Raw genomic sequence first — 26,949 nt, forward strand, 5'->3', positions numbered from 1 at the left:
CGAGTCAGCTGCCGCGGCTCGGACCCGCGCCGCCCCGCCCCCGAGCCCGGCCCCGCCCCGCCCCCGAGCCCGGCCCCGCCTCGCCCCCGAGCCCGGCCCCGCCCCGCCCTCGAGCCCGGCCCCGCCCCGCCCCCGCCAGGCCCCGCCCCCGTTCGGGCAGCCGAGCGTGCGCGTGCCCGGGCCCGAGACGCAGCGTGCGCGCCGCGTCCATAACTCTCCGCTGAGAAGTGCGTGGCTGTTCGTCGTTCCCAACCTGTTTCCCCACCTGCAGGATTCGGACGGTTCGCTTCGCAGGCTGTGGCCTCTCGAACTCCCTGAGTCATGCCTTGGGGACGAGCTGATCATTTAGTCCACAAATGTTCACAGATCGCTTGCTGTGAATTATATCGGAGCCCCCCTTCCATCTCCCTGTGAGTAAGGCTCTTTTTCCCCGTCCCTTTGATAGAGAAAGCTGAGGCATAGTTCGGAAAGCCACTCAACTGAAGCCTCCTGGGGCTACATATGCGGCATTCAGGCCAGGAGTTTGAGGCGGGGGGAAGGAAATAAAGTGAAAACACTGCACAGCTGGGTGGTGCCCTAAGCAGGCTCCTACGTTGAGAAGGAGGCTGATGTGGCCCCAGAGACCAGGCCTTCCCCTGCTTGTTTCTCCAGTACACAGCTGCTGCTCTAACCCCAGGAGTCCTCCAAGGGCCCAACCTCAGGGCCTTTGCACTTGCTGTTCCCTCTGCCTGGAACGTGTTCTGAAGATTCCTGCGAAACCAAATGCCTCTCCTTCAGAACTCAGCTGGAGCATAAACTCCTCCTAGGTTTCCGCCTCACCTCGGCTGAAATCCCTATCCCACTTCACCACCACCCTAGTAGGTCCATCTCATTTCCTTGTTCCACTCTCTTCAGAGCAGCAATCACATTCAGAAATCATCCCTTTAGGGGCCCTGCTGTTCTGATTTATTTCCCACTTCCTGCCCTAAATTCCAGAGTAGGGGCATGTCTCCATTAGAGCCTTGTGCCTGGCACACAGTAGGTCCCCAGTCCACGTTCATCAGAGGTCAGAATTCATCCCAAGATAGCCAGAAAAATAACGCTGAGTTTCTGGCCACATCCTTAGAAACAGGGCTGGACCTTGGAGTTGGGTCACTGACCTCTCATTCCAAGCAGCCTTGGCCTGGATTAACCAGGGTGCTGACCAAGGACTGTCAGTCTCTGACCCAGGCCTCAGAATACCCAATGCAGCATTCTCTGAACTGCCCAAAGCCTTGTTTGTAAACTCAAGCCCGAGATCACATACTTAGTGGCTATTTTGGTCTCTGGCAGCTTCAGGTAGAATTCAGAAAATCTGAGATCTTGCCTGGGCTGGCTTGGGAGTGAGACCTCAGCCAATGGGAAGAAGAGAACAGAACTAAAATCTTAACCAAGATCAGATTTTATCATTCAAACATGTAATAAGTGTCTGGGATGAAGTGCATGCATTGCTAGAAGCTGGGGGTTTGGAAAGAGAGAAGCCACAGTGGGTGTCATTTTCCCCCCATTGCAATGGGGCAGTAATACAGGGAAACTGTTAACACCCAGAGTCAATGGTGATCAGAGAAACTGAGTCACAAGCTACTGCCGCGAGTGACTGGGGATGAAAGCTCGTGTTCAGTGGATGCAGTGCCCACTTAAGCATATCACTAGTGTTCTTTTTTAAGGTCTTTTAAAAAAAATATTTGTCTGTGCCAGGTTTTAGTTGTGGCACTCAGGACCTTCACCCTTCGCTGTGGCATGTGGAACCTTTAGTTGTGGCATTCAGGATTTTTAGCTGTGGCGTTCATACACTTGGTTGCAGCATGTGGGATCCAGTTCCCTGCCCAAGGATCAAACACAGGCCCCCTGCATTGGGAATGCAGGGTCTTAGCCACTGGACCACCAGGGAAGTCCCTAGTGTGTGTGTGTGTGTTTGTTTTTAATATCACAAAGCCTCGGAGGGAGGAACTGTTCTTATCCCATTTTGCAAGTGAGGAAAAGGAACCTAGAGCCGCTAAGTTGCTTGTCCCAAGTCACACATGGAAGGGGCTGGGACATGGATCAGGAATAACTGAGTCCTCAGGGACAAGCGGGGTGAAAGAAAGTTGGCTGGAAGAGCCAAATTGTGAGTTCACAGTCTGGCTTACAACAGTGTAGCCAGCAGCGCAGGGCCTGTGAGAGCCCTAGGTAAAGGGAAGGGGATGGATAGAGAGCTTTTTTTAAAAAAAAAAAAGATGGTTACATTGGAAAGCCACTCCTGCAAAGTCATAGCTACTGTGGAAAAGTTTGGCCATTCTTTAAGAGGTTAAACATAGTTACCGAAGGCCCCAGCAATTCTCCTAGGGATGCTCCCAAAATAATTACAAATAAGTGTCCAAATACTGTGAAAGTTTTTGAATGTTCATGACAGTACAATTCAGGATCACCAAAAGGGAGAAAATAAAACAAATGCTCGTTAGCAGATTAAAAAAAGTTTACTTTCCATCATTCCCAACAGTGGAATACTGCTCAGTAGTAAATGAAGCATGGACACATGGTACTGCCTGGAGGAACCTTGAAAATATCATGCTGAATAAAAGAAGTCGGACAGGAAAGACCACATAGTGTATGATTCTAAGTATAGAAAATGTCCGGAACAGGCAAATCCGTGGAGGCAGATAGTGGATTAGTAGTTGTCAGGAGCTAGGGGAGGGGGGATAGGATGTGACTGCTAATGAGGACAGGGTTTCTTCTGAGGGTGATGAAACCATTCTGAAACTAGATAAGAGGCCATGGTTGTGCAACATGGTGAATGTCTTTGATACCACTGGATGATACACTTTAAAATGGTTGAAGTGTTAAGTGTTATATATATTCAGTCATAATGATTTTTTTTTAAGTGTGGAAGCATTGTTGGAATGAAATACAAATGTCAAAAAAGATTTGTTTGCAAATGCAGAAAATATCTGAGGAAGGAAGAGTAGGAAACTGATGGCAGTGGGGCCTTTGGGGAGGGAACCAAGATGTGGGGGAGGTGGAAGTGGGGGTGGGAGGGAGACACCTCCACGTTTCCTCCACTGGTGTCACTGACTCGATGGACGTGAGTTTGAGCAAGTTCTGGGAGTTAGTGATGGACAGGGAAGCCTGGTGTGCCACAGCCCATGGGGTCACAAAGAGCAACTGAACTGTACTACTCAGAAATAAAGATGATAGGGACACTCTCTTCTTTGAAAAACACCACTAGATTTTGTGTTTTTTTGGCCATGCCACATGGCATATGGAATCTTAGTTCCCTGACCAGGGATTGAACTCATGCCCCCTGCAATGGAAGTGTGAGTCTTAACCACTGGACCACCAGGGAAGTCCTAGATTTTTTTAATATTATTATTGTGGTAAAACACACATAAAATTGACCATTTTTCAAGTGTACATTTCAGCAATGTTTAAAAGAACATTCTTCACATTGTCGTGCAACCAGTCTTCAGAACTCTTACTTTTTCGGCTGCGCTGAGTCCTCGTCGCTTTGCTTGGGCTTTCTCTGGTTGCAGTGAGTGGGACTACTCTTTGCTGTGGTACGGGGGCTCTGGGCGTGTGGGTTCAGTGGTTACATGCAGCGCACGGACTGAGCAGTTGTGGCGCACGGGCTTAGTTGCTCGCAGCATGTGAAATCCTCCCAGGGATTGAACCTGTGTCCTCCGCATCGGCAGGCAGATTCTTACCCACTGCAACACCAGGGAAGGCCCAGAGCTCTTTTCATCTTGCAAAATTGAAACTGTATCCATGAAAAAGCAACTCCCCATTCGCCCCTCCCCCAGTGCCTGGCACCTGCCATTCTACTTTCTTTGTGAGTTTGACTACTTCTAGGAAACTCATAAGAGCAGAATCATACAGTATTTGTCCTTCTGTGCCTGGCTTATTTCACTTAACATGATGTCCTCAAGGTCCATCCAAGCTGTAGCACGTGTCAGAACACCCTTCCCTTTTAAGTGGAGTCACTCAGTCATGTCTGACTCTTGGCGACCCCGTGGACTGTAGCCCACCAGGCTCCTCTGTCCATGGAATTCTCCAAGCAAGAATACTGGAGTGGGGTGCCATTCCCTTCTCCGGGGGACCTTCCTGACCGAGAGATCAAACGCCAATCTCCCACATTGCAGGCAGATTCTTTACCTTCTGAGCCACCAGGGAAGCCCCCAAATAGTAGTCGCTCAGTTGTGTCTGACTCATTGTGACCTCATGGACGGTAGCCTGCCAGGCTCCTCCCTCCAAGGGATTCTCCAAGAATGAATACTGGAGTGGGTTGCCATTTTCCACTCCAGCTGATCTCACCAACACAGGGTCAAACCCACATCTATGTCTCCTGCATCGGCAGGTGGGTTTTTTACCTCTCGCACCACCTGGAAAGCCCAAGAGACTCAGGTGCCACATATGATTTCCCAGAGTTTTTAAAAAATAACAACAACAACAAAACATTTCAGGAACTTTAAGACTCTGCACTTCCAGTGTAGGGGGTGTGGGTTCCATCCCTGGTCTGGAAACTAAGGTCCCAAATGCCACAGAGTCACCATACAAACAAAAAAAGTTCTTTTGTCAAGAATTGTTCCTAAAAAGAACTGTCCCTCTTAAAATTATTATGCATTTTTCTTAGGGAGAGAACGGAGGGCAAGAAGTATAGCAGCTAGAGCAAACTGTCCTGAGTTCAAATTCTTCCTGGCTCCTCATATGGTGTGCACTCTTGGATGAGTTATTTTCACATTCCAAACCTGTTTCCTCATCTGTAAAATAAGGATCAAAGAGTGCCAAGGCCCCAGTGAGTCCTGGGAAGGAAGGTAAAGTCTGTAATAGGAGTGTTCTTCCCTGGAGAATCCTGTGGACAGAGGAGCTTGGTGGGCTGCTGCCCATGGGGTCGCATAGAGTCGGACACGATTGAAGCGACTTAGCATGCATGCATGCATTGGAGAAGGAAATGGCAACCCACTCCAGTGTTCTTGCCTGGAGAATCCCAGGGACGGGGGAGCCTAGTGGGCTGCCATCTGTGGGGTCACACAGAGTCAGACACGACTGAAGCAACTTAGCAGCAGCAGCATAGATAAAAATGTGGTCAGTGTGTCTTTGTGGAACATATTTTTTTTTTAATGTATTTTAGTATAGTTGATTGACAATGTTGTGTTAATCTCTACAGCAAAATGATTCAGTTATACATCATATACATTCTTTTTCATATTCCTTTCCATTATGATTTATCACAAGATATTGAATATAGTACCCTGTACTACACAGTGTGTTTTTTTTAGTAGAATGGTCTGTGTGTTTGAATATGGAAAGATGAGTATGGTGTATTGCTTACTTGATCAACAAACCCACAGCCTATCCAGTGTCTTCCACATGCCCTCCCTCCAGAAACCATCTCCAATTTCTCTTAACATGTGTCACGACTGTCATTTCACGCTTGTTCATACAATTATGCAGCTACAGGCTGTCTTTCCCTCTGGACTGTGAGCCTGGGAGGGCGGGGACCTGGTGTGACTTGGTCACTGCTGTACAGAGGGCCCAGCACGCAGTAGCTGCTCAGTAAATGTGCTAAGTAGAACATAACCCCCCACGCTGGAGGTTGGCTTGGGAAGGAAGCTGCATTTTCCTGTGGGCTCCCACTGTGACAACACCGGGAGATTAGAGACACATGGCCACCCAGAGCCAGGTTGGGGGGGTTGGGACTGGACCTACCCCTGGCATCTTCAAGACTCTTCGCGTTGCCAGCTGCTGCTGGGTGTGGTCCTGGGGGAGGAGGGAGAGAGTGGAAGCCCAAAGGACCCATGACTCCTTCTTGGGGCTCCTTTCTTTAGACTCTGTCAAGGGCAGACTGGGCCCAGTTCAGGGACGTGAATGGCCTTTTGACCAAATTAGGCAGAGGGACAGTTGGGTAGATGTGCACGTTTAAAAAGGTGAATGCTTCTTTTACTCCAGGTGGCCTTGATACCTGTGAGTCCTTTAGGGGTCTCAGGCTAGCAAATGGAAGGGGTGCTTTTGTTAATGAACCAAACTTGGGTCTGCTCACGTGCACACGGTAAAGTCAATCTACGGATATGGGTTTGTGGGGGAGGAGAGCGTAACAATTATCGCAAGGCCCCATAAAGGAGAGTGGGTGGCTCCAGCGGCTTGTGCTCAAAGACCCTAACCTCGTGGAAGAGCTCCTCCTCATCACAGTTACTCTGTCTAGTGCGTCTCCACGTAACATCATAACCTGCCCTATGTGTAGCATGTATGTTACAGGTGCCTTTTTAAACTGAAGTATGAACCATACTTCATTAACCGGTTGTGTTTATTTCAGGTATACAGTGAAGTGATTCAGTTACACATAGACACGTATTCTTTTTCAGATTCGTTTCCATTATAGGTTATTGCAAGATATTGAGTATAGTTCCCTGTGCTATCTGGGAGGTCCTTGTTGTTTGCTTGTTTTTTATATAGTAGTGTGTATATGTTAATCTCAAACTTCTCTTCCCCCAGCTACCGCTATCCCCTTTGGTAAGCGTAAGTTGTTTTCAATGTCTGTTAGTCTATTTCTGTTTTGTAAATAAGCTCATCTGTATCTTTTTTTTAGATTCTACATACAAGTGATATATTTGTCTTTATCTGCCTTACTTCACTTAATATGATAATATCTAATCCATCCATGTTGCTACAAATGGCTTTATTTCATTCTTTTTCATGGCTGAAAGTGAAAGTCGCTCAGTCGTGTCCAAATCTTTGCGACCCCATGTACTATACAGTCCGTGGAATTCTCCAGGCCAGAATACTGGAGGGGGTAGCCTTTCCTGTCTCCAGGGGATCTTCCCAACCCAGGGATCCCGTATTGCAGGCGAATTCTTTACAGCTGAGCCTCCAGGGAAGCCCAAGAATACTGGCGTGGGTAGCCTTATCCTTTCTGTAGCAGATCTTCACAACCCAGGAATTGAACTGGGATCTCCTGCATTACAGGTGGATTCTTTGGCTGAGCTACCAGGGAAGCCCTTTTTATGGCTGAGTAATATCCCATTTTATTTATGTATTTATATATGTAATATATCACATCTCTATCCATTCATCTGTTGATAGACATTTATATTGCTTCCATGTTTTGGTCGTATGATTTTGAAATTTTGTTTTGGTTTTTGGTCTTTTTGGCCCAACCCTGCGGCATGCAGGATGTTAGTCCCCAGACCAGAGGTTGAACCCGTGTACCCTGCATTAGGAGTTCAGACTGCCAGGAAAGTCCCCTATGTGACTTCTTAAATAAGTTGTTAATAGTGGAATAAGTTCGGATCTATAGAAAAGTTGCAAAGACAACACAGAAAGTTCCCTATGTCTTCACCCATAGTCACCAAATAGGAACAGCTTACATGATCAGTTCTAATGTTTGTACAACTAAGAAATCGACACCAGCGCGCTGCTGTCAACCAACCATCTGGCCTTATTCAGATGTCCCCAGTTCTTCCATTCATGTCCTCTCTCTGGCCCAGGACCCTGGCCAGGGACCCTTGTTCCATTAAGTCCTCATAGCTCCTTAGTTTCCTCTGGCTGGGACGGCTCCTTGCGCTTTCCTTGTTGCTCATGACCTTTGAAGTCTTGGGGAGGGCAGGCCAGGTGTCCTTCACGCTGCCCCCGATCTGGGTCTGTCTGATGTCCTTGTCATGATTAGAATGGGTGTTTGAGGAAAGCCACAGAGTTGAGGCACCCTTCCCATCTCGCCATATCAGGGATCCCTGACTTCCGCACGACTTGTCCCAGTGACATGATCTGAATTACTTGATGAAGGCGGTGTATGAGATTCATGATTGCTGTATCAAATGACCACAAACTCTGGCTTAAATAACACACGTTTATTCTCTTGCACTCCTGGAGGCCAGAAGTCTGAAATCCAGGTGTTGGCAGGGCCACATTCCCTCCAGAGGCTTCCTCCAGGTGGGGAAGAGCCCTTCTTTGTCACACCGCTCTTCTGGGGCTCCAGGTATCCCTTGGCTTGTGGCCGCATCACTCCAGTCTCCACCTCTGTCCTCTCTGTCAGCGTCTCAAATCTTCCTCTGCCTTTTCTTAGAACATCAGTCACTGGGTTCCAGCTCCAACCTAAATCCCAGACGACCCCAGGCTCCTTAGCTGAATTACATCTGAAAAGACTCTTTATTCAAATAAGGTCACTTTCACTGGTACTGGGGTCAGGACTTGGACATATGTTTAGGGGGCCACCATTCACCCCACTGGCTTCCCAGGTGGCCCCTTAGTAAAGAATCCACCTACCGATGCAGGAGACATGGGCTTGACCCCTGGGTTGAGAAGATCCCCTGGAGGAGGAAATGGCAACCCACTCCAGTATTCTTGCCTGGAAGATTCCATGGACAGAGGAGCCTGGCGAGCAAGTCAGAGTTGGACACGACCAAGCACGTGAGTATATGCACACCACATATTCAACCCACTACAGGGGGTGTCGCTAGTATTTTTACTGTTGGGTTTTTATTTTCCCCTTTCTCTCTTGTTTAAAATCTAACCACTAAATTCAGCCCACTGCAGCTCCCCCCGCCCCAGGGTAAAGGTGGGGGAGGATTAAAATATAATTTTTTAATGAATGGAAAATATTCTGTCTAGTGGAAGAAATATAGCTTCCTAAACTAGTCCACTGTTGTTAGATATTTATATTCTTCCTGCTATTTTAAAATTGGTGACATTGCTGCAAGGCCTTGGCACAGAGCAGTTCCCTTCATTTGTAAGACCTCCTTAGTGTAAGTGTTCAGAAATGAATTACTGAGTTGCAGGCTGTGACACTTTTATGGATTTTGAAACAATGCCATTTTGTTGCACTTAAAAGAAAATGCATGTCTACCAGTTTCACTTTGTCAGTATTGAGTTTTAAAATCCTCCTCTCCTCATTTTTAAAGTGGAGGGTGGTGTATCTTTTTTTTTTAATTAATTATCTATTTATTTTTGGCTGCGTGGGGTCTTGGTTGCATGCTCAGGCTTAGCTGCCCTGCTGCATGTGGGATCCTAGTTCCCAGATCCATCAACTGAAACCCTGTCCCCTGCATTGAAAGGTGGGTTCTTAACCGCTGGACCACCGAGGAAGTCTCTAGTGTGTCTTTTTTAATTTGATGGGTTTAGCAGACACTCTCTAGGTTTCTACTGTCAGAAATATAATTTAAACTGGACCGCGAAAATGGAGGAGTATTTTCAAGGGATAGGAAATGATGACAATTTATGAAGCCTCAGCTGCAGCTGGATCTAGGATTAACCAGGACCAAGATGCCAAAGTGGGAAGATGGCTATGTCTGTACCTGACTCACAGTACTCCAGCTCTGCGAGTCCAGAAGCTTCCCAGGGAAGACCTCTAATTGGCTGAACCTGTGTCGTGTGTCCGTGATAAAGGGGAAGGAAAACCTGTGCTGACAGCCTCCAACAGTGGCCCATGCGAACTCTCACATTGTCCCTATAAGTCAGGATCGAGAAAGATTAAGTGTGCAAACAAGCAGTTACAACTTGGGCCAAACCAGGTATTGGTTGAAACTCAATACAAGGTACTGAAGTTCAAAGTATAAGAAACGGAATGATTAGATTTGGGGGACGGTCACTCAAGAATTCAGAGCAGCTACGGTATTAGTGGAGGGCTTGCCAATTGCTAGGGACAGAGTCTAAACTCCAAGTGGATTAAGCAACAAAGGACAACTACTTGTATTCATAAATGTAGAAAGCAGACCTATGACTTCAGGTACAGCTGGATCCAGGAGCTGAAAACATGCCTCTTTTCCACAGAGAAGTTCTTGTGTATGTTAGTAGAGAGCTGCTTCCGGAAGATCAGTTGTAATAGCCCTGGGCTTTCACTATTGCACTTTCAAAAACCTCTGTAGAAAGTGCTTTTCTCCCTTCTAGCCCTCAGTATCCCTTTCAAGGGAGAGTCTAACTGGCCTTGGTTGGTCACTTGCTCCTATTAAACCGATCAATCACTTTGCCCAGGTGGACAGAGAACTGATTTAGTGGTGGTGTTCAGTTGCTAAGTCGTGCCTGACTCTTAGTGACCTCATGGACTGCAGCACACCAGGCTTCCCTGTCCTTCACTCTCTCCTGGAGTTTGCTCACACTCAAGTCCATTGAGTCAGTGATGTCATCCAACCATCTCATCTCCTGTCATTCCCCTCTTCTCCTGCCCTGTCTTTCCTAACATCAGGGTCTTTCCCAGTGAGCCGGCTCTTTGCAACAGGTGGCCAAAGTATTGGAGCTTCAGCTTCAGCATCAGTCCTTCCAATGAATATTCAGTGTTGATTTCCTTAAGGACTGACTGACTGATTTCCTTTACGATTGAATTCTAATTGCCCAGCACAGGGCTTCCCTGGTGGCTCAGAAGTTAAACCATCTGCCTGGAATGCGGGAGACCTGGGTTCGATCCCTGGGTCGGGAAGATCCCCTGGAGAAGGAAATGGCAAACCCACTCCAGTATTCTTGCCTAGAGAATCCCATGGAGGGAGAAGTCTGGTAGGCTACCGTCCATGGGGTCACAAAGAGTCGGACACGACTGAGCAACTTCACTCTTTCAGCTCTTCAAAGAGCTGAGCAAAACTGTAGTAACCATAGTCTGCCACAAGGGGTCACCCAAGCAGAGTTTCCAAGGATGAATAGGAGTTTATCAATTGCGCAAAAGGAGAAAGACTGCACATAGAAAGATCTAGAAAGGCAGGAAGAGGTGCATGACCGTGCAATTTTCTGCCAGCACCATGTTGACGTTGGAGCACATCATGTGCCCCAGTTTCTGTTGTTTACATCAAAGTGGCCTTTACCCTTGCCAAACACAGCTTGGCTGGTCATGCTGATCCCTCTAACCCAGTTGGCATATCACTGTTGCCTGCTAAACACTTCCCAGACCTCACCAGCACCCCTGGGATCATCCCCCAGCCCATGATAGAGAGGAAAATAAACACTGCCCTGACCTGGGTGGGACCGCTTTGAGACACAAGCTCTTATGTTGTCTCCCTAAGGTCCACAGCTGGACTAACCCTCAGGTGCCCACTGTCATCTGCTCATTGGCGTCCACTACAGGGGTCCTTCCCTCCGTGTCTCAGTTCTCCATCCCCAGTGGGGACTTCCTAGGGTCATCCCTTGAGTACTCTATGTACCCTTGAGTTCTCATTTCAGGGTCAGCTTCTGAGGGAGGGAAGACCCCAAACAAAGACACGAAAGACAACCGTGGGTCCAGGGCTATCTGCTGCTTCAGTCTTTATACGAGTTTCACATTTGATCACTCCACACAGTAACCCTGGTTGGCAGAGATGATCATAGACAGTCCCCAACTTGTGATAGTTTGACTTCAGATTTTTCAGCTTCATGATGTGGGCAAGCAATCATTCAGGAGAAACCAAACTTTGAATTTTGATCTTTTCCTGGAATAGTGATATGTGGTAAGATGCTCTCTTGTGATTCTGGACAGCTGGCAATGAGCCTCAGCTCCCAGTCAGTCATGGGGTTACAGCAGTAAACAACTGATACACTGACTTTTTGTTAACTTTCAGTACAGTATTCAATACATTATATAAGGTATTTAACACTATTATCCAATAGGTTTGTGTTTCATGATTTTGCTCAACTGTAGGTTTGAGTGTTCTGAGCACGTTTAAAATAGGCTAGGCTAAACTAAGCTACGACATTTAGTAGGCTAAATGTATTAAATGTATTTTCAATTTATTACATTTTCAACTTACCATGGGTTTATTGGGACATAACCCCATCACAAGGCTTCCCTGCAGGCTCAGTGGTAAAGAACCCACCTGCCAATGAAGGAGACCTGGGTTCAATCCCTGGATAAGGAAGATCCCCTGGAGAAGGAAATGGCAACCCACTCCAGTATTCTTGCCTGGGAAATCCCATGGACAGAGAAGCCTGGCGGGCTACAGCCCACGGGGTTGCAAAAGGGTCGGACACGACTCAGCGACTAAACAACCACCACGCTATCACGAATGAAGGGAAATCTGTATTTTTGTTTTTAGCGAGAAGAAAGAGGGCGGAACAAGCCTGAGCTACTCAGTCCCTTCATAACAAAACTGACCCCCAGACCGTCTCCCCTCACTAGGTCCTGGAGGGGAGATTCTAGTGCCCTGCCTGGTGGGATGTGGCGGGGCAGTTCTCATCCTCTTCTGCCCCGGTCTCTGAGACCTGATGCAGGGGAATCTCTTATTGAGAAGCCGAGCATCAGGGGTTCCCTAAGCCAGCTCTGAGAGGCATCGGGTCTTTTCAGCTGGAAGAGCTTGGCTCTGGGCTCTTGGGAATTCCCTGGTAGTCCAGTGGTTAGGATCTGACGTTTTCACTGCCAGGGTCTGGGTTCAAATTCTGATTGGGAAGCTAAGATTCCACAAGCCATGCAACGCTGCCAAAAAAAGAAAGGAAAAATCTCTCAGGCCGATGATGACACTAAGGAGGCCAGGAAAAGGGTAGTCCTGGAGGAGGACACCTATGTCTCATTTACAAACCTGAGCCAAGGCAAGCGTGGAAGCCAACACAGAGAAAGGAACACTCAGTGGCCACCCAGCTGGATCTCTCTTGGAAATTTAGGAGTGTGTGAAAGTATATGCACGGTCACCTAGGAGATGTGAACTATTCACATAAATGTTAGTGTTCAAAGGCATCATAGCTCATACTTGATGTAGTGGGTTGAGTATTGGCCCTAAAAAGATACATTCTAACATATTTTAAATAACATAGATAAGTTCTAGTCCCCATATCTGTGAATATGACCTTATTTGAAATACATTCTTTGCAGATTTAATCAAGATCTCAAGGTGAAATTTATCCTGGATTTAGGGTGGGCAGGCTTCCCAGGTGGCGCCAGTGGTAAAGAACCCACCTGCCAATGCAGGAGACATAAGAGACGCAGGTTCAATTCCCTGGGTCGGGAAGATCCCCTGGAGGAGGACATGGCAACCCACTCCAGTATTCTTGCCTGGAGAATCCCATGGACTGAGGAGCCTGGAGGGCTACAGTCCATAGGGTGGCAAAGACTCAGACACAACTGAAGCAACTTAGCACGCACAGCACACAATAAGAGAAAGGAGTGTCCTCATAAGAAAAGAAGAGGAAAGAGAAAAGCTATGTGATGACAGGCAGAGACTGGAGTGACATGTTTATAACCAAGAACTACAAGGATTGCTGGATTGCTGGAGGAGAGGCTTGGGATGAACTGTCCCTCAGATCCTTGAGAAGAAACCAATCCTGCCCACACCTTGAGTTCAGACCTCTGGATCAAGTTCTGTGGTTTAAAGCCACCCAGTTTGATTGCTCTGTTGTGGCAGCCCAAGGGAATGAATACATTTGCCAATTTGTCTTGTTTACCAGCTGTCACCCCTCCTAAGCCTTGGGAGGGCCAGGAGTTTCGTCTGGTTTATTCACTTTGTGTTTCCCAGAGCAGGCCCATAGTAGGTGCTCAATAAATATTGCACATCTGAATATATCAAGCAGACACTGTTCTGTGTGCTTTCCCATGGCTTACCTCATGTCCTCCTCACTGCAACCTTCTACAGCACTCATTACGCCCATTTTAAAGGGAGGTGAACTAAGGCTCCGAGGGACAAAGCCAGGATTCCAACCTACCAAAGAGATGGTGACTGTAGTCATGAAATTAAAAGGCACTTGCTCCTTGGAAGAAAAGCTATGACGAACCCAGAGAGAGTATTAAAAAACAGAGACTTCACTTTGCCGACATAAGCCCGTATAGTCTAAGCTATGGTTTTTCCAGTAGTTATGTACAGATATGAGGATTAAACCATGAAGAAGGCTGAGCGCCGGAAGAATTGATGCTTTTGAACTGTGGTGCTGGAGAAGACTATTTAGAGCCCCTTGGACAGCAAAACGGAGAAAGCAATGGCACCCCACTCCAGTACTCTTGCCTGGAAAATTCCATGGATGGAGGAGCCTGGTGGGCTGTAGTCCATGGGATCGCTGAGGGTCGCACACGACTGAGCGACTTCACTTTCACGCATTGGAGAAGGAAATGGCAACCCACTCCAGTGTTCTTGCCTGGAGAATCACAGCGACGGGGGAGCCTGGTGGGCTGCCGTCTATGGGGTCGCACAGAGGTGGACACGACTGAAGTGACTTAGCAGCAGCAGGACAGCAGAGAGATCAAAGCAGTCAATCCTCAACCCTGAGTATTCGTTTGAAAGACTGATACTGAAGCTTCAACTTCAATACACTGGGCACCTGATGCGAGAGCCGACTCACTGGAGAAAACCCTGATGCTGGGAAAGACTGAAGGCAGGAGAAGGGGATGACAGAGGATGAGATCGTTGAATGGCATCACCGACTCGATGGCCAGGAGTTTGACCAAACTCCAGGAGACAATGAAGGGCAAGGATGCCTGGTGTGCTGCAGTCCATGGGGGTCACAGCGTCCGACTCACTGAGCGATTGAACAACAATAATGAGAACCAGAAAAGGGGCGAGAAGGCAGACATTAAGCACATTCCGATAATAACCGATAATAACCGAAGAGCCTCCATTTCTTAAGGAAATTGGAAGTAATAACCGACTTTGCCCACAGCGTGGAGCCGATGAGATCCTCGAGCGTTTGACCTGCGCAAGCGCCTTTACCCACAAAGCCTCCTGCTCGGGCACATACTGTTCCGCCCCCTTTTGCAGCACTCAACTACGGCACTTTACGACTCTGGTCCTTATTTCACTGGTGAGAACACGGCCCGGCCCGCCCCTCGAGTTTAGTAGGCCCCGCCTTGCTCTGAGTGGATTGGTTATCCTTCCCACGAGCCCCGCTCTGACTGGCTCGCGTCGCTGCCACTCTATTTCAGCCTAGTGGCGCGCAGCGGCGGCTCCCGGCGGGAACGTGAGCGGCGGCGGCGGTGGCGGAAGTGGCCGGGGAGGCCGGTCCCTACCGACACCATGGTGAGGCGACGGGGGAGCCGGCCGCCAAGGGCCCTCGGGGCGGGTGCTGGGGCAGGGGCGATGCAGAGCGAGTGTGTCATCCGGGCCTCGAGTCCTGCCACCCGCTCGGAGCTGGGGAAACAGACCGGAGAATGCAGGGGGTTCTTAAGACACCTGGCACGTCGGTCTCAGGGGAATAGAGGACTGGACGAACGTGTAATAGTGTAGCAATCTAGCCGCAGTCTTCTCATTTTTTGTATGGGAGAAATGAGGTCTGAGAGGAAGGGGAACCCCCCCACCCCTCCCAGAATCCCAGTGAATGAAACAGCATGACTTCTCAGTTAGAGAAGTGACTCCGAGTGATCAGACCCAGTCTGACCTCGTAGAATGTAAAGTTAGAGCGCCAGGAAGTAGAGACCCGTTGTGCGTTCTCAGATTAAGCCAACTTGGGTAATTTCAGAGCTTGTAAGGTCCTTAGAGGGCTTCCCTCGTGGCTCCGTGGTAAAGAACCTGCGTGTCAGTGTAGGAGACGCGAGTTCCATCCCGGGGTCAGGAAGATCGCCTGGAGAAGGAAATGGCAGTATCTTGCCAGAGAAATCTCGTGAGCACGTGGGTCTGGCGGAATACAGTCCATGGGATTGCAAGAGTCGGACCGACTTAGTTACTGAACACAAGGCCCTTAGGATGCTAGCTGCACAATCTCCCGTGCCTCTCCTTTTCAGGCTGAAAAACATCCAGAGATGGGTTTGCTTTTCTCAGGGTCACACAGGATGCGGTTCAGAGGGAGAGGGGTCATTTTGAGCCAAAATGGGCTAACTGTCCTCCCAGTTCACAGAAGGAAAAACTGAGACCCTGACAGGAAACCTCTCCAAAGGCATGCTATTCACAAGTTGTGGACAAGTTATAGATCTAAACCAGAGAGTGCACGTCCCCCCGCCCCGCCCAGTGTATGACAGAAAAACTGTGGCCCCACAATGGAATTGAGAGCCGAGGTCTTCCTGAGAGAGTACTTGGCCTGTCAGCACCCAGGTTGCTCTGAGGTGGTCGCTGCACATTTCTCTGAGCCAACCGTGAGGGCTCATTAAATTTCTCCTGGTCAGTGTAAGGCTGGAGAGAAGGGAGCAGGTTCCTCTCTGCTCAAGGGTACAGTTGGTCTCAGGGAATGAGCAAAACTGGAAAAATCCATGTGTTAAGCTCTGTGGAGACAGGATTTTTGCTTTTTATTCTCTTAGGCGTCCCAGAGCCTAGAGTAGTGCCTGCGTGAAGGACAGGCTCGTTCAGCCGGTTCCTCCCTTCTGGGGAGTGTTGAGGCCGTTGACAGGGCTTTTTCCCTGTGGTCCCTGCAGGGCCGGAAGCAGAGGTCTGGGTGAAGGAGTAGGTGGTCTGCAACAAATTCCTGAATTAGGAGCCTCAGGGCACTGTTAGATCTAGGCCTGAGGACCAGGGCCCAGGCGTTCTGAGAAAGGCCTTTCTTTCCTCAACCTTTTTTCCCTGACTCCAGAGGACCCTGTCTCCCCCAGAACTGAGTGTTCAGCCCTCTCCTGTCTCCCTGGCACCTTCAAGCATCTTCCATCCCCCACCCGTGCTGCTATCCCTTCCCCTTGGCTTTCAGGTTCCTCAGGATCCTCCCCTTCCCCTCACCCCTGTCTTCAGCACAGTTTGGGGTTGTAGAAGATGGTGAGATGTGACCGTGGCTCCAGGCCCTGGGCTGTCCCAGCTCCACCTCTCCCTACCTAAGCTCTCCTTTCTTTGTGGGGTGGAGCAGGAATCCCCCCGCCCCACGTGCCTCCAGCGGGTGGTGTGTGCTGTATTTGTTCAGCAAATATTTACTGAGACCTTCTCGTGTGCCTGACCGGGTGTTCAGTGCTGGACAAAGTCTACACCCTCCGAATTTTCCAGTCTAGCAGGAGGTTTGGCGTTTCCAGTCTAGCCAGGGAGACATCATAAATAAACAAGTTAATTAGAGACTGGCTGTGTCCTGTAATAGCAGCAGCAGAGGGTGACCCAGGTGGAAACCTCCTTTCTTCCCTCGACAGGGTTATAACGAGGACCTGGCTGAGGGCACAGTCACCAGCTGGGGGCAGGGCACCCCAGGCAGAGGGAGCCTCAGAACAAAGGCTGCCAGCAGCACCAGGCGCGGTGTGTGAGGCACAGAGTGGGCCAGTTTGCTGGAGCTGGATCAGGTCTGGCTCTGTGGGCTGCCTAGGGAGCGGGTGCTGGTCACATCTGTGTCGCAGCCATCCTCCGAGGGCACACTGCCAGCAGCGGCTGTGGAGGCTGTGGGTCCTGCAGGTCTGTGCTACTGGTAGCTGGTACTGGTGGCAGCCTGAGAGGGACCAGCTTAGAGGCTCTGTGTGCCATAAAGGGACATCTGTGGGTTCCCTGCTGACAGGCATCAGCCCCCTCTCCCCAGCTTTACCAGGACCTTGCTCTGTGGCCCTAGGCAGGTTCCTCCTGCTCTAGCCGCTGGTGTCTCATGTAGAGGCTCCTTGATTGGACTGTTCCGACCCCCTCCAACCTCTCAGAGTCCATCTTCATTCTCACCTTCCAGGGCTAACCTGGTGATCTGGGAGGAGGATCTCGGTGTGCCCCGGTGCAGATTCCCATTGTGGACACAAGAGAACAAGAGAACAGGCTTGCCCAGGAAGAGTGCGAGGCTTTGCCGCTGTAAATACCCTGGGTGTGTGGCTGCTGCACGCGTGTCAGCCTCTGGCTCACCGCACTCGGGCAGCCTCGCACAGATTCATTCCAGAGCAGAGGGCAGGTTGGCCACCTACGCGCCCTTCTGGGAACAACCACCTCCTTTCCACGTGGCCCCTTCTTCCTCCTTATCTTGCCCTTCCAGGAAGCCTGTGCAGGAAGTGGGCCTGGGCCTAGCTTCCTGCTGCCACTGGACCTCCCCTGGGTGGCTTGTAGGGAAGGCCCGTGGGATGTGGAATTCCCCTCCCTCCAAGCCCTTCCACAGGGAGCCTTCCTCTGGAGATTGAGGGCCATTTGTGGCCTCCTGACAGAGAGGCTCACAGTCCCCACCACCTGGAGAAACAGCTACCCCCTATTAGATAGAGCCTGAGGGTAGGCTGGGACTCCCCAGCAAAGAGCTCCTGGGGGTCAGGCCAACTTAGAGTTCCCCAGTTACTGGGGCATGGTACGGTTTTCCCTGAGGTAATTTCCTGTCTGGTGGGGCCCTTGCTCTAGAACTTTCACCTGCCTATACTGGATAGGTTGCCATTGGACTCTGAACCCAAGCACTGCCCCTTGAGTCACCCTTCTGGAGGCCCAGAGACAGGCCCCAGGGTAAGGCTCAAGATTTGTGTTACAAAAATGAAAACTGATTCCCACCCCCACCCCAGTTAACACTATATGGGTTTTTTTTTATGAAAAAGAAATTCAGTAATGAAGGAAACAGAACTATCTTGAAAGTTTACCTTACCTGGGTGAGTTTTTAAATCCCATCGTTTATCTGCTGTCCCTTCCAGTAACCACAGACTTGTTCTGAAATGTTTCTTCCTCTCACCTGGTAAATTCCTCTTGAATACCCAGCTCAGATGTCACCTCTTTAGATCAAGAGGCCAGTTGAGCCTGATAGATCACTCTGCCAGGGGACAGTCAGGGCTGCCCCCCAAGGTGTGGGCCCAGCATGAGCTGGCTTCTGACAGGGTCGAGCCATGCTCCATCTCTCACTAGGTCTCTGGTGCTGGGCAGGTTCCTCAGTCTCTAAGCTCATCCTCACCTGTAAAGTGGGTGTGAGGATAACCATCTACCATACTGAAAATGAAAGGCTTAGCTAGAACTGCATGTGTTAACCTGGACGTATCTCTGAAACATCATCAGAGCAAAACACGTAAGCAGGAGCAGGACCCATGTGCCATGATGCTGTTGATAAACCTGGAGGGCTATGCCTGGTCCTGTCAGGCATGAGCTACAGAGAAATACCCAGAATGATCAGCCCCAACACCAGAGGGCAGCTGCTGCTGAGATTATCAGGGGAGAGATCAAACCATTTTATTGAAGGACTTCAGGGGAGGGTCAAAAGGCTGGGAGGACAAAGATCTAACGTCCTTCTCCAGGCTGGGGTCTCCCCAGCTGCAGAATTGCTGAAATGAGATTTTTTCTAGACCTCAGTGCTAACCTGGGAGGCGGATATGTGGCCTGGGGTTGGCAGAGTTCAGAGGCTGTGTTTCTGTTGAGGGGTATGCTAGCCCTGCCTAGAGGCCGAGTCCACTGTGCTGATGAGCCAGACAAGTCATGCGCTTTTGTTTGCCTTTCAGCTTCCCTTGTCGCTGCTGAAAACGGCTCAGAATCACCCAATGGTGAGTATGTGCCACTCTGGAGTGGTGCCTTTCAGCAGGGCCCAGCCTCAGCACAGGAACGGACACTGGGCACAGGGCGAGGTGCCTCCAGACAAGCCCGCCTCCTGCCTGTCCGCGAAGCAGCAGCTTGTCCTCTCCTCCCTCCCGCACGCCAGGGCCTGTGTCATTTCCGCTCCTGCTCCAAGTCATACGTACTTATTAAAAGTGTCAAATACTAGAGATTCGGAGGAAGTGGAATCCCCTCTTCGTTAACCTTCCCAACAATTTTTTCTTCGGTATTTACACGTTTTGACTTTTAACGTGTGTGTAGGCATGAATGAATTTTTAAAATCTGGGTGGGTTCATGCAATACACATTTCCTAATCTGCTTTTGTTCCTTTGTGATAGAGTGTGATATCTGTCAATATGTTCTGTTGTCTTTCCTTTTTTAAATTCGGATGTTATTCACACGACCATGCAGTTCAGCCTTTTCAAGGCGGACAGTTTAGGGACGCGCAGCACGTTTGCAGTGCTGTGCAGCCGCCACCTCTGTGTCATTGCAGAGTACTCCTGTCACCCTAAAAGGTGGCCCAGTCCCCATTAGCAGCCACCCCGCAGCCCCCTCCCCCAGCACCTGGCAGCCACTGCTCTGCCTTCTGTCTCTGGATTTGCCTGTTGTGGACATTTCCCATACACGGGATCACGCAACATGTGGCCTTTCATGTCTGGCTTCTCTCCCTCAGCATGATGTTCTCAGGGTTTGTCCACTTTATAACGTGTGTCAGCCCTCTGTTCCTTATGGCCAGGTGCTATTCCATTGTGTAGATATATGACACTTTATCCATTTGTCCTGGTGGCTTCCCTGATAGTTCAGATGGTAAAGAATCTGCCTGCAGTGTAGGAGACCAGAGTTTGATCCCTGGGTCGGGAAGATCCTCTGGAGAAGGGAATGGCAGCCCACTCCAGTATTCTTGCCTGGAGACTGTGGTGGACAGAGGAGCCTTGCAGGCTACAGTTCATGGGGTCACAGAGTCAGACACGACTGAGCAACTAACACACATCCATTTGTTCCTGATGACGGACATTTGGGTTCTTTCTGCTTTTTGGCTACTGAGAGTTTGAGCTGCCGGGAACATTCGTGTGCACATTTTTCCATGGATGTATGCCTTCATTTCTCTTGGGCAGATAGCTGAGTTGATTCCTTTTCTTTTCTTTTTTTTTTTTTTCCAATTTTTTCAAACTGGAAAGTGATGACTTTCTAAATCATGTTTAAACCTTAAAGTGGTTGCCAAGGGAAACAGGCAGAGTAGCTGTAAAATGTCGACAGCACCATGGAAGGCAGGGGAGAGCACGTGATGACTGCCGGTGGCCATCCGGGGACTCAGCTGAGCTGTCCTACAGGCCTGCCAGGGTCTCACCCTTGCCCCTGTCACTGGTCACCCACCAGCAGGAACTTGAGCAGGAAGTCACGGGCATGGGCTGGGCTGCCGCTGGCGCTCATCGTGCCAGCACCCGGCATTGTGCCAGTGCTCAGGCTCAGCCCACAGAATGGTGCAGAGGTGGTGTCTGGGCAGCCCAGTGCCTCTCCAGCCCCAAGAGTTGATTATTTTTAAAATTTTTATTTTATACTGAAGTATGGTTGATCCACAGCACTTTGTTAGTTTCAGGTATCCAGCAAAGTGATTCAGTTATGTATACACAGGTACCTGTTATTTGAAAAATTCTTTTCCCATTTAGGTTGTTATATAATATCGAGCAAAGAATTCCCTGTACTCTAGAGTAGATCCTTGCTCAGTTTTTTGTTTGCTTTTGGAGTAGAATTGGTTTACAGTGCTCTGTTAGTTTCTGCTCTACCATGAAGTGAATCAGCAATATGTGTATATATCCCCTCCCTCTTGGACCTCGTCCCACCCCACCCCCTTCCCATCCGTCTCGGTCATCACACAGCATTGAGCTGAGCTCCCAGCGCTATACTGCAGGTTCCTGGTTATTCACTTTAAATATAGTTGTGTCTACATGTCAATTCCAAACTCCTTAACTATCCCTCCTCGCCCCCATCCCCGCTGGTAACCATAAGTTTGTTCTCTCAGTTGATATTTTTTTTAAGACAGGCTTTTCCTAGCAAAAGCATGTCTTCTGAATGAGGTGCTTTTCCCGAAACACATCAAGACAGGCAAGTAATTCCTGCAATGAAAGACTATCTCCAGACCACCATAGATCACACATGTGGCATCACTGGGCACCTGGCCACCCTCTTACCCTAACTTTACTCGTTCTTTTAAAGATGTCTGGGTGTTGTTCATTTCTTCCACACACAGGAAAACGGTTTCATCATAGAAAGTGTACAATGCCCAGCAAAGTGTACTGAAAAAGCAGAGCACATCTCCTGCAAGATGGGCCCCTGGGGGCCTGGGCACCGTGCGCTGTGCCCACTGGGTCCCAAGAGGAGCCAAGGCCATGTCTGACCAGGCCCGATGGTGGCGACCTGCTCCTCGGGGTAGGTCTGCCCTTCCTCGGGGCCTGTGCCTGATGTGGGGCCCGTTTCTCTCCAGCTGGTGGAGCTCAAAAACGGGGAGACATACAACGGGCACCTGGTGAGCTGTGACAACTGGATGAACATCAACCTGCGTGAGGTGATCTGCACGTCCAGGGTGAGTACCCTGTGCCCTCAGCCTGTACCCCCATCCGGGGGCCTTCAGGTGGTACTGGTCTGGTGGGTGTCTTGAGTGGAGGCTCTGTGGCCAGGGTCACGCACTGGGACCTGGGATGACCTTCCAGAGCCTCGGCCTTCCCACTTCCAGGTCCGGTACAAGCCCTCTGCCTGGACTTCTGGGAGGAGTGGGACAGCCCACACCTCAGCCTCTACTGCAGGTCATCCTGCCAGGGGCAGGGCTTTGTGGAGGGCCAGGGCCCGAGGCACCGGGCTGGATGTGGAGCTGGGCAGAGGCACAAGGCTCCAAGTCTCTGGTGCCCTGGACTTTGCACCTGTGGTTGCTGCCCAGCAGGCACTGAGCTGCTCCTCCACCCCCCAACCCCAACCCCACTCCTGACCAGGAAGGACTTGCGCCGTTCTCTACAGGAAGGGGGTGGCCTCCAGGGCAGACTCCCTCCACCTGCCTGCACTGGGTTCTGCTAGTTAGCGCTTTCCTTTCCCCTTGATTCCCGTCTCCATCACCTGCCCAAGGTAGCCCCCCATGTTACGGGGAAGAACCTGCTGGGAGGCCCGGGCTGTCTTGAGCCAAGGACAGGGTACCCCCAGGGCTCGCCCCGCCAGCATTCAGCAGAGCACGAGGCAGCCACTCTTGTCCTCGAAGACACACAGGGGAGGGGGGACCACCCCCCCTCCCCCTCAGCTGCTCAGCTCTGTGGCTTATTTCCTGGGACCAAACTCCAGGTGGCAGGTGGCTGGGGATTTCCATTGTGGCTGTAGCACATGGCGCCATGGTGCACAGCTGGGCACGTGTCCTTCTGCACACGGCCAACGGGTTCTGTCCACTTTGAGGACATGGAGCCAATCACTGGGTCTTGGGGCCAAGGTCAGTCCTGCCTCCACGGCCAAGCCTGGACACATGGCTCCCCCTGGAGGGTTCCCCTCAGGACCCAGCAGTTGGGAGGAGAAACTGGGTGTGAGGAACCAATCTGTGCAGCCATCAGGCCTCCTCACCTGTAAGCAGGTGACAGCAGCCCCTTCTCCCCGGGGGCAGCCGGATCCAGAGACCCCAGAGGCTGAGAGTATGCAGGAGAGCAAGCGTCTGGAGGCATGAGCTGCCCCCATGGAAAGCGTGTAAGCCTGGTTCCCCCAGGGAGTGCGCTGGGCTGGCCTGCCCTTGGCTGGGGAAATGCCTCACGCTGAAAGGCCGCCCCGGTCCCAGCCCTGAGCTTCCACAGAATCATCGTCCTGCCTGGCTGTACTCTGCATCCCCACAGACTTGGCTGCTCGCCTACCCTTTCTGGGAAAAGAATGCTCTGAGGCCTCTTGGGGCTCCTGTATGGGTCGGGGGCTCTTATGTATGTTCCTGGGAAGAGCTGGCCCTCAGATATTCCACTTGTCCCCGCCGAGCGCCTGCACTGGGCTGCGCCAAGTGGTCCAGGCACTGCTGATGTCATTCAGGAGGACTGGGGGCTTCAAGGAGGCTGTAAGCGAGGCCTGTTGAGGGCTGCAGTTAGCCAGACATGAACAGGAGGAAACAGCGTGTGCAAAATGCGGGAGGCCAGAAGCCCACTGCGTGTGTTCCAGAATGTTCCATCTGGAAGGCACATCGAATGCTGAGAGAGGGCAGCCAGAGTGGGGCTGGATCTCAGGCCCTCTGGAGCCACACTGAGAGAGTTGGACCTCATCCTTGGCCAACGGGGCCCTGATTGGGATCTAAGCAGGGAGATGTCTTGGTCTGATTTCTAGGGGTGTGGGGGAGGGGTTGGCTTGGGGCAGCAGGGGTGGGGCAGGAGAAGCAATCTGATGGATGAGATCCCGGGCTCCTGCCCAAGGGCAGCAGGAGGGTGGGGTGAGGCCTTGTGCTGGTCACAGGGTGTTTGAGAGTTGGGGGGAGACAGCATCCTGAAAACGTCAAGGTCGGTGTTGCTCAAGAGTCTACAGCTGTACAAGTCCCCTTGTCTCTCGAGCTTCCATTAGCTCCCCTGTAAACTGGCATCACTGGATGCTGCCCCGGCTGGCCCCAAACCTGCCTCCCCACCCTCTCCTGGCCCTCTTCACCCACCACCCAGGGTCTGTGTCCTGCTCACCTGTGTCCCATGGCCAGCTCAGACCCTGCCACGAGACACTTGTGTGAATGACTGAGTCACAGTGCGTGGAGCGGACTCCAGGAGAGCTCGGGGAGACGGGGAGCAGAAGGGGGAGGAGCTGAGCTGTGGCAGCACCTGGCCTGTGAGGCAGCCTCGCGCCTCTCCAGGCTTTGGATGGCATCCCCCACCAGAGGACAGGCTGAGGGCACAGGCTGCTCACGAGGCCCTGCCCTGCCCGCCCTCGTGTGTGAAGGGCTGCCAAGGGTCTGGAGAGAGCCTGCTGGAGGGCGGCCCTCCCACGTCCTGTGCAGAAGGAGGGGCCTCGTACCCTGCGGGGGCGACGCCAGGCACAGGGAGCCTGAGTGGATGGATGCTGCCCGGCTGCCTACACGTTCCTCCCCACGGCTCTGACACGTACCCCCTGTTGCAGGACGGGGACAAATTCTGGCGGATGCCCGAGTGCTACATCCGCGGCAGCACCATCAAGTACCTGCGCATCCCTGACGAGATCATCGACATGGTCAAGGAGGAGGTGGTGGCCAAGGGCCGTGGCCGCGGTGGCCTGCAGCAGCAGAAGCAGCAGAAGGGCCGCGGGATGGGGGGCGCCGGGCGAGGTAGGCCCTTCTCTCCGCCCTCTCCCCTGGCAGGCAGCCGGGGCCTCCCCGCTGGAGCGTGACTGCCGCGCGCGGCATCTGGCCTGGCCCAGTGCTGGCATTCTCCGCTGGTGGCGTCATGTTGCCGAGGGCCTGGCTCTGCGCCCCTCCTCCATGGCACTGGGGGGCTGTGACTCACGGGGCTCTTCTGTGGAACAGTTGGTGCTGCTGGTTGCCACCTGCATGCCCCGTGTCCCCCACCCCAGGAGCCCAGCTAAGCCCTAGTGGTCAGTGCTGGCCGCGCCCATCCTCACAACATGGGCCCTCCTCCCCGCAGTGGCTCTTGGTGCTCCCTCAGCTCCAGATGCCGCCCAGCAGACTAACCCAGCACCCACACAGACCTGGGACTTGAGCCCCACCTGTGTTTCCTGGCAGGTGCTCTGGGCACCTCGGGGAGGCTCAGATTCCCCCCTGCGGAGAAGATCCCCGTGGTGCCCAGCCTGGGACCCTTCCCTGCTGTGACTCCTTTAGACAAAACCAAGGTCACGCCTTTTGGGTAGATCACCCCGCACCACCCTGAAATCATAAATCTTGCATAAAACTAAACGTGCAGTCAGCTAGAGCCGCAGCCCAGAGGCCAGCTGTGGGCCCCACCCTCCCCCACCCGACTTCTGTCTCACCCACCTGGAGGGGCTTGTATGCCAGGTTCCAGGAACCCACCCTGGAGGCTTATATGCAGAGCCAGGAAAGACATAGGAGCCCCCCTGAGCTGAGGCTTGAGTGACAGAAAGGAGCCAGAGAGAAGAGGGCACCGCAGGTGGAGAAGAACCTAGGATGGGGGTGAGCAGGGCCCCAGAGGTCCCAGGACCTGCCCCCAGGGCTAGGCTGCCCACCCAGGGTGCCATCGCTGTCGAGTAAACTGCCTGAAGGAGCAGGGAGGACAGGGAGAGGCGCTTGCATAGGGGCCCCTGCATGACCAGGCTCCCCTTGCCCAAGCTGGGTCTTGCTCCATTAGAGATGAGGCTGGGCAGACCCTGTCAGCCCTGGCCCTGTCCCCTGTATGCGTGTGGAGGAAGGGGGCCCTGGAAGGCCAGGCTGCTGCTTCTGTGACTTCCTGGGCAGGGGCTGCACCCACCCTTGGGCTATTCACCTTCCCCAGCAGCAGTGCTGTGTGCTCCACGTAAAATGCCTTTCGGAAACAGCCCCACCTCTGGCTGCAGAGGTCAGAGCTCAGGAGGCTCCCCCGCCCCTTCTCTGGGCTGGACACACAGAGACCCCACCCCACCCCATTGTTTCAGCAAGGCAGGGTGGGGTCCCCCGGTGCAGCCCCAGTCACAGAGCTGAGCATCGTTGCTCCACCCCTGGGCTGAGTCCAGGCCTCATCCTAGCTTGTACTCCCAGCTCCTCCTGGAAACCCTTCTGATTTTGTCCTGCTGATGACTACCCACCCCCTCACCTTGGCCCTCAGCCCTCTCTTCCAGGAAGCATATCCCCCCCCCCGCCGCCGCCCCCGCAAGCCCCAGTGTGACTTGATGCCAACCTCTGTCCTTCTTGGCATCCTTCGCACCCCTGGGGCGCCTGGTCTGATATCCCTTGTCACACTGAGAATGTTGTGGAGCAATACCCCTGCCCAGCCCTGGTCAGACACTCCATCTCAGATTTTCAACCTGCTCTTCCCACCGACGGTACAGTCACTGCCCCCACTTTACAGAGGTGAAAGCTGAGGCTCAGAGGGGTTCAACGACTTGGCTATAGTCTAAGGGTTCCAGTTCCTGGTCCTTGCCCACAGTGACCCTCCCAGCCTGGCTCTACTGAACCCCCCCTCCTGTCTCACAGGTGTGTTCGGTGGCCGGGGCCGAGGTGGGATCCCTGGGACTGGCAGAGGTCAACCAGAAAAGAAGCCAGGCAGACAGGCGGGCAAACAGTGAGCCGCCCCTCCATTCCCGAGACTGAGCTGCCGCGCCGAGCACCTGCTCCCACCCTGAGGCTGCATTCCTGGTCTCCAGTTTATGACTGTTCAGAACAAAAAGAAGAGGCAGGGGTCGGGGAGGACCCCCTGCCTGTCCTCTGGTGGTCCTCCTCTTTTTTTGTTAGCCAGCAGTTCTATGGTTGGAAATGTTAATTCTGTGCTTCTGGTTTTGTGAAGCCGCAGCCAACTGGATTCCTGGAAGATTCTGTGTTTAATGCATCGTTAAAGCCCTCACTCTTGTTTTAAGGGCAGGCATTTTCCAAACAGGTTTGTTTTGCATTCTGTGTGGTAAACAGACGGGAGGTTTTTATTTTCAGCTGTTTGCACTGAGATTGATAGCCTGGAGGGTCTCCTGAAACACGGACCCTGAAACTGCCTTTTCGAAATGGATCCAGGCAAACGTATGCCTCAGAAGCTGTTCTGGGGGATGATGCTGGGCCCTATTCCGTCCCTTCTTCTCTCCCTCTTTGTCTTAGAAAAATAAAAACAAATACAACTACAAA

At 51.8% G+C, this 26,949-nt stretch overlaps 1 protein-coding gene across 2 annotated transcripts; it reads left to right on the forward strand.

Moving 5' to 3' along the window:
- The first annotated feature begins 209 nt into the window (after positions 1–209).
- Positions 210–26,949, forward strand: LSM4 (LSM4 homolog, U6 small nuclear RNA and mRNA degradation associated). 2 transcript variants are annotated; one of them, XM_027969412.3, is made up of 5 exons: positions 210–14,876; positions 19,124–19,165; positions 21,697–21,795; positions 24,315–24,498; positions 26,314–26,949. In XM_027969412.3, the coding sequence occupies exons 1-5, from the start codon at positions 14,874–14,876 to the stop codon at positions 26,403–26,405; spliced, it is 420 nt and encodes a 139-aa protein (XP_027825213.1). In that variant the 5' UTR covers positions 210–14,873; the 3' UTR covers positions 26,406–26,949. The 2 variants fall into 2 exon arrangements, with proteins under 2 accessions (XP_027825213.1, XP_027825214.1); XM_027969413.2 differs by having other exon boundaries at positions 210–410.

This window comes from Ovis aries, chromosome 5, assembly GCF_016772045.2.
Source record: "Ovis aries strain OAR_USU_Benz2616 breed Rambouillet chromosome 5, ARS-UI_Ramb_v3.0, whole genome shotgun sequence".
In the NCBI taxonomy this organism is placed as follows: domain Eukaryota; kingdom Metazoa; phylum Chordata; class Mammalia; order Artiodactyla; family Bovidae; genus Ovis; species Ovis aries.